The 14,656-nt window shown below is 43.7% G+C and overlaps 1 protein-coding gene across 12 annotated transcripts in view; it reads left to right on the top strand.

Annotated features, from left to right (window-relative positions):
* LOC140471320 (sodium channel protein type 8 subunit alpha-like) overlaps positions 1–14,052 on the top strand; it is a 512,936-nt gene extending 498,884 nt beyond the window's left edge. For all 12 annotated transcript variants that reach the window (XM_072567324.1, XM_072567320.1, XM_072567321.1 and 9 more), the window contains 2 exons: positions 215–485; positions 12,336–14,052. In XM_072567324.1, the coding sequence (XP_072423425.1) occupies positions 215–485; positions 12,336–13,495 (1,431 nt within the window). In that variant the 3' untranslated portion in view covers positions 13,496–14,052. The remainder of the gene's footprint in view (positions 1–214; positions 486–12,335) is intronic.
* The last annotated feature ends 604 nt before the right edge of the window (positions 14,053–14,656 follow it).

Raw genomic sequence — 14,656 nt, 5'->3', positions numbered from 1 at the left:
AAGTTGATGGAGTGCATTCGATTCTGAGGTGTATGGAATCCCATCTTTTTTCTCTATATCCACCTCCTAGGAGTGTTAGTTCCGAAGGTGTCAAGCAGATTTTCATATTCTGAACAGATCAAAAGATGTGTCTCTTGGGTGGCAGAGTGTGCTTCAAATACATGGGATGCAGTAACTCTTTGTGCCAGACACTATTGTTTTCTTTTCATTACAGAATGCAATCCAAGGTGGAGTCTATGACTTTGTCACTCAGCAGGTCTTTGACATCACCATCATGATTCTCATCTGCCTCAACATGGTCACAATGATGGTGGAAACAGACGATCAGAGCAAAGAGAGTGAAAACATTTTGTACTGGATCAACTTTATCTTCATAATTTTCTTCACAAGCGAATGCCTGCTCAAACTCTTTGCACTAAGGCATTATTATTTCACAATTGGGTGGAATATATTTGACTTTGTGGTTGTGATCCTTTCCATTGTTGGTGAGTAATAATGTTCAAAGAAGTTTCCTAAGTCGCACTTTGAAAGTCACTGAGAGCTAACAAGGAAGTGCAGCAAGCATTTGAGAAGGCAAGTGGCATGTTGATCTTTATCACAAGAGGATTTGAGTGCAGGAGTAAAGATGTCTAGGCTCAATTATGTAGAACCTGGGTGAGACTGCACTTGGAGTGGTGTGTGCACTTTTGGTCTCCCAAGGAAAGATATACTTGCCACAGAGAGAGTGTAATGCAAGTTCATCAGATTGATCCCTAGGATGACAGGATTGTCCTATGAGGAGAGATTAAGGAGTTGTGGTTCTGTTCGCCGAGCTGGGAATTTGTCTTGCAAACGTTTCGTCCCCTGTCTAGGTGACATCCTCAGTGCTTGGGAGTCTCCTGTGAAGCGCTTCTGTGCTGTTTCCTCCGGCATTTATACTGGCCTGTCTCTGCCGCTTCCGGTTGTCAGTTCGAGCTGTCCACTGTAGTGGCCGGTATATTGGGTCCAGGTCGATGTGTTTGTCATCCACAGACTCTATCAACAAACACATCGACCTGGACCCAATATACCGGCCACTACAGTGGACAGCTCGAACTGACAACCGGAAGCGGCAGAGACAGGCCACTGTAAATGCCGGAGGAAACAGCACAGAAGCGCTTCACAGGAGGCTCCCAAGCACTGAGGATGTCACCTAGACAGGGGACGAAACGTTTGCAACACAAATTCCCAGCTCGGCGAACAGAACCACAACAACGAGCACCCGAGCTACAAATCTTCTCCCAAACTTTGAAGAGATTAAGGAGATAGAGCCAGAAGAATAAAAGGTAATCTCAATAAAACTTAGAGAATTCTTAACAGACTCGCCAGGGTAGATGCAGAAAGGAGATTTCCCCCGGTTGTGGGATTCCAGAGCCAGCTGGCACAGTTTCAGAATAAGAGAGAGGCCATTTAGTCTGAAATGAGAAGGAATTTCTTCACTCAGAGGCGAGGCTGGGGGAGGTGGATGATTCTTTGGAATTCTGTACCCCAGAGGACTGTGGAGGCTCTCTCATTGAGTATATTCAAGATAAAAAGCAGTAATTTAAAGAGATGAAAGATATCAAAGGGGATGAGTGTAGGGCAGGAAAATGGAGTTGAGGTGGATGATCAGCCACGAGCTAGTAGCATGTTGAAACACACTCAATGGGCCAAATGTTCGACTCCTGCTCCTATTTCCTGTTGGATTTGTTGTTGGTCTGTTCACCGAGCTGTCTTCAGTTGATGCCAGTTCCAATTTTCTTTACATTAAAAACATTTTGGAACTGACAACTAGACTGCTGCAACCACTAGGGACCTTGACAGCACACAAACCGACAGCTCCACTCAGACAGCAGCTCACTAGAATAAAGGACCCAATACCCACTGTGTGCAGGACAAATGTAATTTACAAAATCTCATGCAGCAACTGCACTAAGCACTATGTAAGATGAACAGGCAGACAGCTTGCGACCCACATCCTTGAACACCAACCAGCAACCCAGTGACACAACCAACTCTCCCGAGTATCCATACACATGGACAACAAGAACCATGAGTTTGACTGGGACAACACAATGATACTAGGACAGGCCAAACAAAGAACAGCAAGGGAATTCCTGGAAGCAGGGTACTCATCCTTGGACTCCATCAGCAAACACATTGACCTGGACCCAATATACAAACTGCTGCAATGGAAAACCAGAAACAGCTCAAACAGACCCACATAAATTCAAAGTGGAACAGGACAGCAGCACGTCACAGGAAGCAACACAGCACTCAAGATGTCACATGGAAAGGGGATGAAACATCAGCCAACGAACATACCAGCTCGGTGAACAGACCAACAACGAATCCAGCCAACTCCCAAGTGACAGATCTTCATGAAAACTTGAAACGTTTATTTCCTGTGTTTGACAAGAGCTCATGTTTGACCAACAGTGTATACTGTAACATTGTATAGTGTAAAGGCTAAAGCACCTAGGTCAATGTGCAATATAGTATAACAGAATGCCAAGAAAGTACAGGACTCTGCACCCCTAATCAACAGAATCTGGTCAAACACAACATGGCTCTGTGGTGGGCATTTACAGTGTTCTTTCATTTGATCTCCAAGTTTGAATCCAGACCAGATAAATCAATGAACGCCTCTGATTCAAATTGTGTTTCATTAACTCTGATAATCCAACATTATAATTGGCACTGTTTTATAGAGGCCATGAGGCCAGCTCATGGGATGGGGAGCAGCAATCCAATACAGTTCTTATTTGAGGATGGGGGCTAAGATATAAGGTCAGGCCAGAGTAGAGGGAGTGCTATACTGAACAAGACCCATGGGTTATGATATAAAGGAGTGCTCAGCTCTGATATTGAGAGTCAAAAGCATGTAAGGTTCTTGTATATTGTATCAAGGCTTAGTAATCAAATAAACTATTTAAAGGAGTCTAGTGGCAGTTTATACTTAACCCATCCATCAGGGAATTAACAGGACAGATGTAAGGTGATATTGGGCTGGGAGTAAAGCTGACATTCCATGCAATCCCATGGGATTGTCTTTTGGCAAGTTAGGTTACGGTCACCATTGTTTAAAACCCACCTCCTGTTGTGCCTGAGCCAACAATTGTATTTTCCAGTCGAGCTGTCTGTGGTACAAGAGTTCTCACTGAAATGTGAAATGGAACAAACACTGTGTAGAACACAGTATTGGTGCTAAGTGACGTTTCTCAAGCAGTCCAAGAAGTTGGACACCAACCCAGAAGCACTGTAATCTGTTGCTGACGTCGAGATGATTGAAAATCACTGCAGTCTTGACTCTTCCATTTTACATCCCCAAATGAAACTTCAACAGCGTTGGGGGTTCAATATGGTGAAAGGGATGGGTCTAGGGTTAGCCACCACTCTTACTCTTCATCTTTAATCACCAATAAATATGAGTGAAGGGGTTTGGCATCCTACTCTTTCCCACCCACGGAACCATCCACCACAATTTGCTTCCCTCCGATCCTGACAGAAACAGAAAGTGAGGTGAACTGGGTTATAGTGCCACATGTTGTGGTACCTTGCGCATGTAGCTATCTTTAAGCTTGAAGTCTTAACAGTGAGTGTTGGCAGATTGAATTGAGAATGAGCTGGGTATGAGAGGTGTCACCAAAGGCAAAGCTAAGCCCCTCTTCACTGGAGATCCATGGAGTACGTTTTCCATTTGAGTCATTGGATAACAATCAGGAACTTCAACATTCCTTTTTCCTCAACTGAGGATTAAGATCACAATATAAGTCCAGAAGACACAGGAGCAGAAATTAGGCCATTCAGCCCATCGGGTCTGCTCTGCCATTCAATCCTAGCTGATTTCTTAACCCCATTCACCCGCTTTCTCCCCATAACCCTTGATAATCAAGAACCGATCTTAAATATCCTCAATGACTTGGCCTCCACAGTTTTCTGTGGCAGTGAATTCCATCGATTCCCCACTCTCTGGCTGAAGAAGTTTCTCCTTATCTCCATTCTAAAAGATCTTCCCTTTACTCTAAGGCTAATCTCTCCTACCAATGGAAACATATTCCCAACATCCACTCTGTCCAAGCCATGCAGTATGCTGTAAGTTTCTATCAGATCCCCCCCCCTCATCCTTCTAAACTCCATTGAGGATAGACCAAGGTTCTCCAAACGTTCCTCATATGTTAATCCTTTCATTCCTGTGACCATTCTCGTGAACTTCCTCTCAACACGCTCCAGGGCCTGTACATCCTTCCTGAGATATGGGACCCAAAACTGCTCTCAATTCTCCAAATGTGGTCTGACCAGAGCCTTATCGAGCCTCAGAAGTATATCCCTGCTTTTATATTCAGGTGTTCTCAAAATAAATGCCATCATTGTATTTGCCTTCCTAACTACTGACTCAATCTTCAAATTTACCTTGAGAGAATCCTGGACTAGAACTCCCAAGTCTCTTTGCACTTCAGACTTCTGAATTCTCTCCCCACTTAGAAAATAGTCCATGGCCCTCTTCTTTCTACCAAGGTGCATGACCTCACACTTTCCCACATTGTACTCCATCTGCCATGTCTTTGCCCACTCTCCTAACCCGTCCAAATCCTTCTGCAGCCTCCCCGCCTCCTCAATGCTACCTGTCCCTCCACCTGTCTTTGTATTGTCTGCAAACTTAGCCAGAACATCCTCAGTCCCTTCATCTCGATCGTTAATATATAAAATGAAAAGTTGTGGTCCCAACTCTGAGCCTTGTGGAGCACCATGTCATCCTGAGAAGGACCCTTTTATCCCCACTCTCTGCTTTCTGCCAGACAGCCAAGCTTCTATCCATGCCAGCACCTTGCCTCTGACACCAAGGGCCCTTATCTTACTCAGTAGCCTCCTGTGTGGCACTTTGACAAAGGCCTTCTTGAAATCCAGGTAGATAACACCCATTGGCTCTCTTTGGTCTAACCTGTTTGTAACTTCATCAAAGAATTCTAGCAGATTTGTCAGTCATGACCTCCCCTTGATGAAACCAGGCTGACTTAGCCCTATTTTACCATACGCTTCCAAGCATTCAGAAATCTCATCCTTCACAATGGATTCCAGGATCTTACCCATAACTGAGGTTAGGCTAATCGGCCTGTAATTTTCCAGGAGTGTCATGTTAGTGATTTTCCAGTCCTCTGGGACCCTATCTGACTTGAGTGATTCCTGAAGTATCACTACTAATGCCTCCACTATCTGTTCAGATATCTCCTTTAGAACTCTGGGGTGTAGTCCATCTGGTCCAGGTGATTTATCCACTTTCAGGCCATTCAGTTTTTCGAGCACCTTCTCCTTGGTGATGGCCACCATAGTCAGCTCTGTCCCCTCACTCTCTTGAATGTTTGGAATATTACTCATGTCTTCCACCATGAAGACTGACATGAAGGAATTATTCAGTTCTTCAGCCATTTCCTTGTTCCCCATTACTATCTCTCCAGCATCATTTTCCAGTGGCCCAGTGTCCACTTTTGCCTCTCTTTTGCCCTTTATATCTCTAAAGAAACTCTTACAGTCTTCCTTTATATTACTGGCTCGCTTACCCTCATACTTACTCTTCCCCCCCTTATTTCTTTCTTGGTTGCCCTCAGTTGGTCTTTGTAAGCTTCCCAATCCTCTAGTTTCCCACTGTTCTTCCCCACTCTTTTCTCTTTTGCTTTTATGCTACCCCTGATTCCCCTAGTCAGCCATGGTTGCCTCACCCTCCCTGTACCATGCTTCCTTTTTCTCGGGATGAATCTCTGTGTTTCCTGAATTTTACTCCCAGAAACTCCAGCCATTGCTGTCTTTCCTGCGAGGTTCTCCTCGCAATCAATTCTCCCCAGCTCCTCCCTCATGCCTCTGTCGTTGCCTTTATTCAGCTATAATACGGTTACCTCTGATTCTATCTTCTCCCTCTCAAATTGCAGAGTAAATTCAATCATATTATGATTATTGCCTCCTAAGTATTCCTTCACTTTAAGCTTCCTTATCAAGTCTGCCTCGTTGCACAACACTGAATCCAGTATTGCCTGTTCCCTAGTGGGCTCCACCACAAGCTGCTCCAAAAAGCCATCTCATAGACATTCCGCAGATTCCTTTTCTTGCAATCCACCACCAACCTGATTTTCCCAGTCCACCTGCATATTGAAATCCCCCAAGATCACTGTGACATTGCCTTTCTTGCACACCCTGTTCTATCACCGGGAGTGTCTTGTCCCCTGGGCTCCTGCCTACTTTTGGAGGCCTGAACCTAATTCCAACTATGGCTTTTTCACCTTTGCGGTTCCTCAATTCTACCCACACAGATTCTACACCATCTGACCCTACTTCATTTCTTCCTATTGATTTAATTTCATTTCTTACGAAGAAAGGCAACCCCATCCCCTCTGCCCACCTGCCGATCTTTTTGATAGGATGTATATCTCTGCACATTCAGCTCCCAATCCTGATCCCTTTGAAGCCACATGATGCCCACCACATCATACCTGCTCATTTCAAGCTGCGCCGCAAACTCATTTACTTTATTCCTTATACTGCGTGCATTCAGATATAACCCCTTCAGTCCTGTGTTAACCCTCCCTCTTCTCATTGTCATTTGTTTGTCCGGTGTGCTTGAAGTTTGATTACTAACCCTTCCCATACACTTGGTCCTATTTGTGTCTGTGCTGGAGATTTTAATAACCTCTCCTGAGTTCTCCTTCCCTGTCATTTCTTTCATATTTTTCCACAGAGTTGAGTCCACCCTTACATATGTAAACCTGCTGATTTGGTTCTCACTGGGGGAGGTTTTACCCTTCCTTCTGCCCGCCCCCCCCCCCCCCTTATGTTGACCAGCCTTTTCACTAGAATATATCAGTCAATGCAGACCAGAAACTTGGGATCCATTCTAATCTGTGTCTCTCATCAAGGATTGTCACTAATCAAATAGAAATTGTGAGTATGATCAGACCTTTTGAGTTTATGTTCCAGGATATCACCCATTCCAAGCCATTGTGGTCCAGGAAAATTACACAGATACATTTCAGCATTTAGAGTCCATAGAGTCATACAGCGTGGAAACAGAGCATTCGGTCCAACTAGTCCACGCTAAACTAGTCCAAACTAAACTTGGTCCAACTTGCCTGTAATTGGCCCATATTCCCTCCAAACCTTTCCTATTTATGTACTTATGTTTTAAATGTTGTAACTGTACACATCCACCACTTCCTCTGGCAGTTTATTCCACATGTAAACCACTCTCTGTGTAAAAATGTTGCCCCTCTTGTCCTTTTTAAATCTTTCTCCTCTCACCTTAAAAATATGCTCCCTACTTTTCAACTCCCCACACTAGGAAAAAGACCCTTAACTATTCACCTTATCTATGCCCCTCATGATTTTATAAACCCCGATAAGGTCACCCCTCAATCTCCTACACTCCAGTGAAAAATGTTCCAGCCTACCTTTATAATTCAAACTCTCTATACCCGGCAACATCCTGGTAAATCTTTTGTGAACCCTCTTCAGGTTAATAATATCCTTCCTATAACAGGGCGACCAGAACTGGACACAGTACTCCAGAAGAGACCTCACCAATGTCCTGTACAACCCCAACATGACGTCCCAACTCCGATACTCAAAGGTCTGAGCAATGAAGGCAAGCATGCTAAATGCTTTCTGAACTGCCCTACCTATATGTGACACAAATTTCAAAGAATTATGTATCTGAAACCCCAGGTCTCTCTGTTCTACACCTCTATGTAAGGCCCCCACCATTAATTATATAAGTCCTGTCCTTGTTTCCTAAAGTACTATCCCTCACGTTTATCCAAATTAAACTCCATCTGCCACTCCTCAGCCATTGGCCCAATTGATCAAGATTTCTTTGTAATCTTAGATAACCTTCTTCACTGTCCACTATACCCTATACTCCCAATTTTGCTGTCATCTGCAAACTTACTAACCATGCCTCTTCTATTCTCATCTAAATCATTGATATAAATGACAAGCAAAAGTGGACCCAGCCCTGATCGCAGGCCTCCAGCCTGAAAGACAACCCTCCACCCCCACCCTCTGTCTCCTACTGTTAAGCTAATTTTGTATCCAATTGGCAAGCTCTCCCTGAATCCCGTGTAATCTGATTTTATTAATTAGTCTCCCATGCAGAACCTTGTCAAAGGCTTTACCAAAGTTCATGTAAACGAGGTCTACCACTCCGCCCTCTTCAAGCTTTTTTGTTATGTCCTCACCAAACTCAATCAAGTTTGTGTGACATAATGTCCCTCATCGAAAGCTATGTTGACTATCCCTAATCAACCCTTGCCTCTCCAAATGCATATAAATCCTATCTTTCAGAATCACCTCCAAAAGTTTGCCCACCACTGATGTCAGACTCTCAGGTCTACAGTTCCCAGGCTTCTCCTTCCAACCTTACCTAAATAAAGTCACATTAGCCACCCTCCAGTCCTCCAGCACCTCACCCATGGTTATAGATGGTACAAAAACCTCTGCTAGCTGCCCCCCAATTTCTTCCCTAACTACATGGGATACACTTGATTAGGTCCTGGAGTTTATCTACCTTTATGTTTTCTAAGACGTCCAGCATTTCTTCTTTTGTAATGTGAACAGTTTTCAAAATATCAGTATTTATTTCCCTGAGTTCTCTAGCCTCCATTTCTTTCTCTACAGTAAAAACTAGTGCAAAATATTCATTTAGTATCTCTCCCATCTCCTGAAGTTCAACACATAGACCCCTCTTGGGTGTAGGTTTGCTCGCTGAGCTGAAAGGTTCATTTCCAGACGTTTCGTTACCTTACTAGGTCACATCTTCAGTGGACTTCACGCGAAGCAATGTTGAAAATTCCTGCTTTCTATTTATATGTTTGTTGATCATTAAGGGGCCATATTCTCTCCCTGGTTGCACTTTTGCTCTTAATTAGATTAGATTAGATTAGATTACTTACAGTGTGGAAACAGGCCCTTCGGCTCAACAAGTCCACACCGCCCCGCCGAAGCGCAACCCACCCATACCCCTACATCTACCCCTTACCTAACACTACGGGCAATTTAGCATGGCCAATTCACCTGACCTGCACATCTTTGGACTGTGGGAGGAAACCGGAGCACCCGGAGGAAACCCACGCAGACACGGGGAGAACGTGCAAACTCCACACAGTCAGTCGCCTGAGGCGGGAATTGAACCCGGGTCTCTGGCGCTGTGAGGCAGCAGTGCTAACCTCTGTGCCACCGTGCCGCCCAAAATGTACTTGTAGAATCTCTTTGGATTATCCTTAACATTACCTGCCAAGGCTATTTCATATCCCCTTCTTGCCCTGTTGATTTCCTTCTTAAGCATGCCCCTACACCCCTTATACTCTTCAAGAGATTCATTTGATCCCAGTTGACTACATCTAACATGGGAGGCTTTCTTATTCTTAACCAGAGCCTCGATATCTCTATTCATTCATTGCTCCCTGATCTTACCAGCATGACCTTTCATTCTAACTGGAATATAATGCCTCTGAATTCTCGTTATCTCACTTTTGAAAGCCTCCCACTCCCTTTACCTGTGAACAGTCTACTCCAATCAACTTTGAAAGCTCCTGTCTCGAACCATTAAAATTTACCTTACTCCAATGAGGAATTTTAACTTTTATGCAAGGCCCATTCTTTCCAGAACTTTTAAAACGAATAGAATTATGATCACAAGTCCCAAGGTGTTCCCCTGCAAACTCCTCAGTCACTTGCCCTGCCATATATCCCAACAGAAGGTCAGGTTTTGCCCTTTCTCTAGTAAGTAAATTTACATATGGATAAAGAAAGTTTTCTTGAACACATTTAACAAATTCCTCACCATCCAACCCTTTAACATTTTGGCAGGTGCACTCAATTTTTAAAAAATTAAAATCCCCTCTTATTACAACCCTATTATTCTTACATATATTTGACATCTCTCTACATATTTGCTCCTCAATTTCCCTCTGACTGTTGTGGGGGCGGGGGGGGGGGTGGGGTGAGGGGGTTGCAAATAGTACAATCTCATCACCCCCTTCTTCTTTCTGAGTTACACCCATACAGCTTCACTGGACGAACCCTCAGAAATATCCTAAGTACTGCAGTAGTGTTTTCCTAAATCAAAAGCACCACTCCTCCTCCTCTGTCGGCTCTCTTTCTAGCCTTCCCATAGCACCTAAAAGCTGAAATATTGAGCTGTCAGTCCTGTCCTTTCCCCAGCCAAGTTTCTGTAATAGGTGTGATATCCCAACCCCATGTTCCCATCCATACCCTTTGTTTATCAGTAAAGCCCTTTACATTGAAATAAATGCTCTTTAATTCTTCAGAGTTACCTTGTTCTCTGACTTGCTCCTGTCTGTCTTTTGAAATGAATCTTTTTTTTATCTAGAACCATCCTCCTCTTTTTTCCTATTTTCAATACTACTTCAGAAACCACGCACCCCCAAAAATATTTAGGGGCTCCTGAAATAGAATTAGCAAATCTCCTCACCAGGATATTGGTTCCTTTCCAGTTCAGGTGAAACCCATCCCTTTTGAACAGGTCTTTCCTGCCCCAGAAGCGATTCCAGTGATCCAAAAATCTGAATCCTTGCACATTGCACCATCCCTGCAGCCATTGATTTATTTGCCCTATCTTTCTATTCCTACCCTCATTAGAATGTGTTACAGAGTATAGACAACTGAAAAGTTCGGAAGAAAAGAATCTAGCAAAGATTTTACGTTTTTCTCAAGCGTCAGGTTACATACAAACGAAAATCGAAGTATGAAGAGCACATGCAATTTGGAAATGCTCCATATTTCCATGCAAGAATATCCTCAGCACCAAATAGGTGCTGCTTTGGGCGAAACACTTAGAGTCATAGAGATGTACAGCAGGGAAACAGACCGTTCTGTCCAACCCGTCCATGCCGACCAGATATCCCAACCCAATCTAGTCCCACCTGCCAGAACCCGGCCCATATCCCTCCAAACCCTTCCTATTCATATACCCATCCAAATGCCTCTTAAATGTTGCAGTTGTACCAGGCTCCATCACTTCCTCTGGCAGCTCAATCCATACACGTACCACTCTCTGTGTGAAAATGTTGCCCCTTAGGTCTCTTTTATATCTTTCCCCTCTCACTCTAAACCTATGCCCTCTAGTTCTAGACTCCCCGACCCCAGGGAAAAGACTTTGCCTATTTATCCTATCTATGCCCCTCATAATTTTGTAAACCTCTATAAGGTCACCCCTCAGCCTCCGACGCTCCAGGGAAAACAGCCCCAGCCTGTTCAGCCTCTCCCTGTAGCTCAGATCCTCCAACCCTGGCAACATCCTTGTAAATCTTTTCTGAACCCTTTCAAGTTTCACAACATCTTTCCAATAGGAAGGAGACCAGAATTGCACACAATATTCCAACAGTGGCCTAACCAATGTCCTGTACAGCCGCAACATGACCTCCCAACTCCTGTACTCAGTACTCTGACGAATAAAGGAAACCATACCAAATGCCTTCTTCACTATCCTATCTACCTGCGACTCCACTTTCAAGGAGCTATGAACCTGCACTCCAAGGTCTCTTTGTTCAGCAACACTCCCTAGGACCTTACCATTAAGTGTATAAGTCCTGCTAAGATTTGCTTTCCCAAAATGCAGCACCTCCCATTTATCTGAATTAAACTCCATCTGCCACTTCTCAGCCCATTGGCCCATCTGGTCCAGATCCTGTTGTAATCTGAGGTAACCCTCTTCGCTGTCCACTCCACCTCCAATTTTGGTGTCATCTGCAAACTTACTAACTATACCTCTTATACTCGCATCCAAATCATTTATATAAATGATGAAAAGTAGAGGACCCAGCACCGATCCTTGTGGCACTCCACTGGTCACAGGCCTCCAGTCTATAAAACAGCCCTCTACCACCACCCTCTGTCTTCTACCTTTGAGCCAGTTCTGTCTCCAAATGGCGAGTTCTCCCTGTATTCCATGAGATCTAACCTTGCTAATCAGTCTCCCATGGGGAACCTTGTTGAACTAAAGTCCATGTAGATCACATCTACTGCTCTGCTCTCATCAATCTTCTTTGTTACTTCTTCAAACAGTATAACATGTTTGACTGCGTGTTAATCACCAACAGTTGTGCAATACTCCCTGTGTCAAGGGCACTTCAAAACTGGTAGGTTTTTTGAAGTTTACAGTTCTATCTGTGCAGTTCATAAAATGTGATATGATGTATTGTTTTTGCACGATACTTCTGCACAATTTAATCTTCTCGTTTTCTTTGACAGTCACAGTTCCACGATTCATCTATGGCAGATGAATTGTTTTTACAGCAAAAACATTAACAATGAACTGTCTTCTGTTTCCCTAGGAATGTTCCTGGCTGATCTCATTGAGAAATACTTTGTGTCACCGACCCTGTTCAGAGTAATTCGATTGGCCCGAATTGGTCGTATCTTGCGTCTGATCAAAGGAGCCAAAGGAATCCGAACGCTATTGTTTGCCTTAATGATGTCTTTGCCTGCCTTGTTCAACATCGGGCTGCTTTTGTTTCTCGTCATGTTCATCTTTTCCATATTTGGGATGTCTAATTTTGCATATGTCAAGAAAGATGGCGGTATCGACGACATGTTTAACTTTGAAACATTTGGTAACAGCATGATCTGCTTGTTCCAGGTCACCACATCTGCAGGTTGGGATGGTTTGCTCTTGCCAATCTTAAACAGACCACCAGATTGTGACCTCGAAAAGGAGAACCCGGGCACTGCTGTTAAAGGGGACTGCGGCAATCCCAGTGTGGGAATATTTTTCTTTGTCAGTTACATCATTATCTCGTTTTTGATTGTAGTCAACATGTACATTGCCATTATTCTGGAGAATTTCAGCGTGGCGACCGAGGAGAGCGCAGAACCACTGAGTGAGGATGACTTTGAGACATTCTACGAGATCTGGGAGAAGTTTGACCCTGACGCCACGCAGTTCATTGAGTATAACAAGTTGTCTGACTTTGCTGATACCTTGGAAGCTCCTCTTCGAGTTCCTAAACCCAATCACATCGAACTCATTGCCATGGACCTGCCCATGGTGAGCGGTGATAGGATTCACTGCTTGGATATCTTGTTTGCATTCACCAAGCGTGTGCTTGGCGAGGGCGGTGAAATGGATGTCCTCCGGCAGCAGATGGAGGAGCGATTTGTGGCGTCCAACCCCTCCAAGGTGTCCTACGAGCCGATCACGACCACTCTTCGGCGCAAGCACGAGGAGGTTTGTGCCATCATTATTCAGCAAGCGTATAGGGCACACTTGGCAAGGCGAAAAATCACCATCAAAGGAAGAGTTCCCTGTACTAAGTCGGGAGGGCATGCGAATGAGAATGGCAACACCAATCAAGAGAAAAAGGAAGGCTCTCCCTCCACTGCATCGCTGCCTTCGTACGACAGTGTAACTAAGCCTGAGAAACAAGAGAAGGATCGAAAAGGCAATGATAAAGGCAGAAACAACCAAAAAGACATCAGGGAATCTAAGTTGTGAAAACAAATTCCATTTGCAAGCAAATGTTGTTTACAGACTTAAAAAAGTATATAGATATATATATATATAAATAAATATATATATCATTGCAGAACAATGACACAATTTCTAGAACAAAAAGAACTCTCATCTAGAGATCTATACCAAACATAATCTGCTTACAATATAATGTTGTTGCCTAGACGGCAGTGACCTTCCCCTGTCATGACACTAGGACCCTGTACAGCAAAGGGGATTCAATAGACTCCAACAGGTGGTTACTGCATCTACAGTACTTTAGCAGCCACTGAGACAAAGGACAAACAAAATGGCTGCTAGGATCAGTACATTGCCACGGGGGTCAGACAGACAGATTTTATTTTCTCATTTTATTTCACTCTTTCAGACAAAAAAAAAACCAAGGTTTGTTTGACCATGCAAAATTATGGTTGCCTCCTTCCATTATCTGTTCAGCAATTGTAACATGTAGCCCATGTCATTTTTAGTCACAGTTCCTTTCTTATATCCTGCATATTTTTCTACATGGGCTTCATGTTGTTTTGGGATAAAGGGAGGTAAGTGGGGTGGGGGGGGTGGGGGGGTGGGGTTTCGGACTGAGGGGGACTTGCTCAGGCCGATTCCAAAAAAAATGTGCTTGTTCAATGCATAGAAATAATTTGCATGATAGCATGCTGTGATCAGAAATCATGCATGTAGAGTCATAGACCACAGACACAAGTACTTTGTCCACCCAGTGGCTTCGTCTGATGGCTGAGGCGATTCACTGTAAAACATACACTATATTGGGGGACAGCCTAATATCATGCCCTTCACAAGTAGTTACAAACTCTTTAATGAATCATTCATTCAACCTCAGTAGAAGTAAAACAAAAGGGGGTTGTGTGTATGTTTAATAGCTAATGTTCTGAACATACAGCCATTGTTGCACATAAATTGCTGCTCTGTATCCTCTTTAAAGGGGAAAATTAAAATACAAGAATGGCTTGTTGTATTTAAATTTCAATGTAAACCAAAACTCTGGCTTTAAAGATCGTTCATTTGTATCTTGCAGTATTGATTAATCACCTTCACATTGCAGAGTAGACATTTTATACAGAGGTAAGGAATGCTGTGTACATGGCAATTTATCTCTGTGGTGCAATTTTTGGGTACTGGACAATA

Source organism: Chiloscyllium punctatum, chromosome X (assembly GCF_047496795.1).
Source record: "Chiloscyllium punctatum isolate Juve2018m chromosome X, sChiPun1.3, whole genome shotgun sequence".
Classification (NCBI taxonomy): domain Eukaryota; kingdom Metazoa; phylum Chordata; class Chondrichthyes; order Orectolobiformes; family Hemiscylliidae; genus Chiloscyllium; species Chiloscyllium punctatum.
The sequence above is the reverse complement of the archived record's forward strand: the minus strand, read 5'-3'. Positions and strand labels throughout refer to the sequence as shown.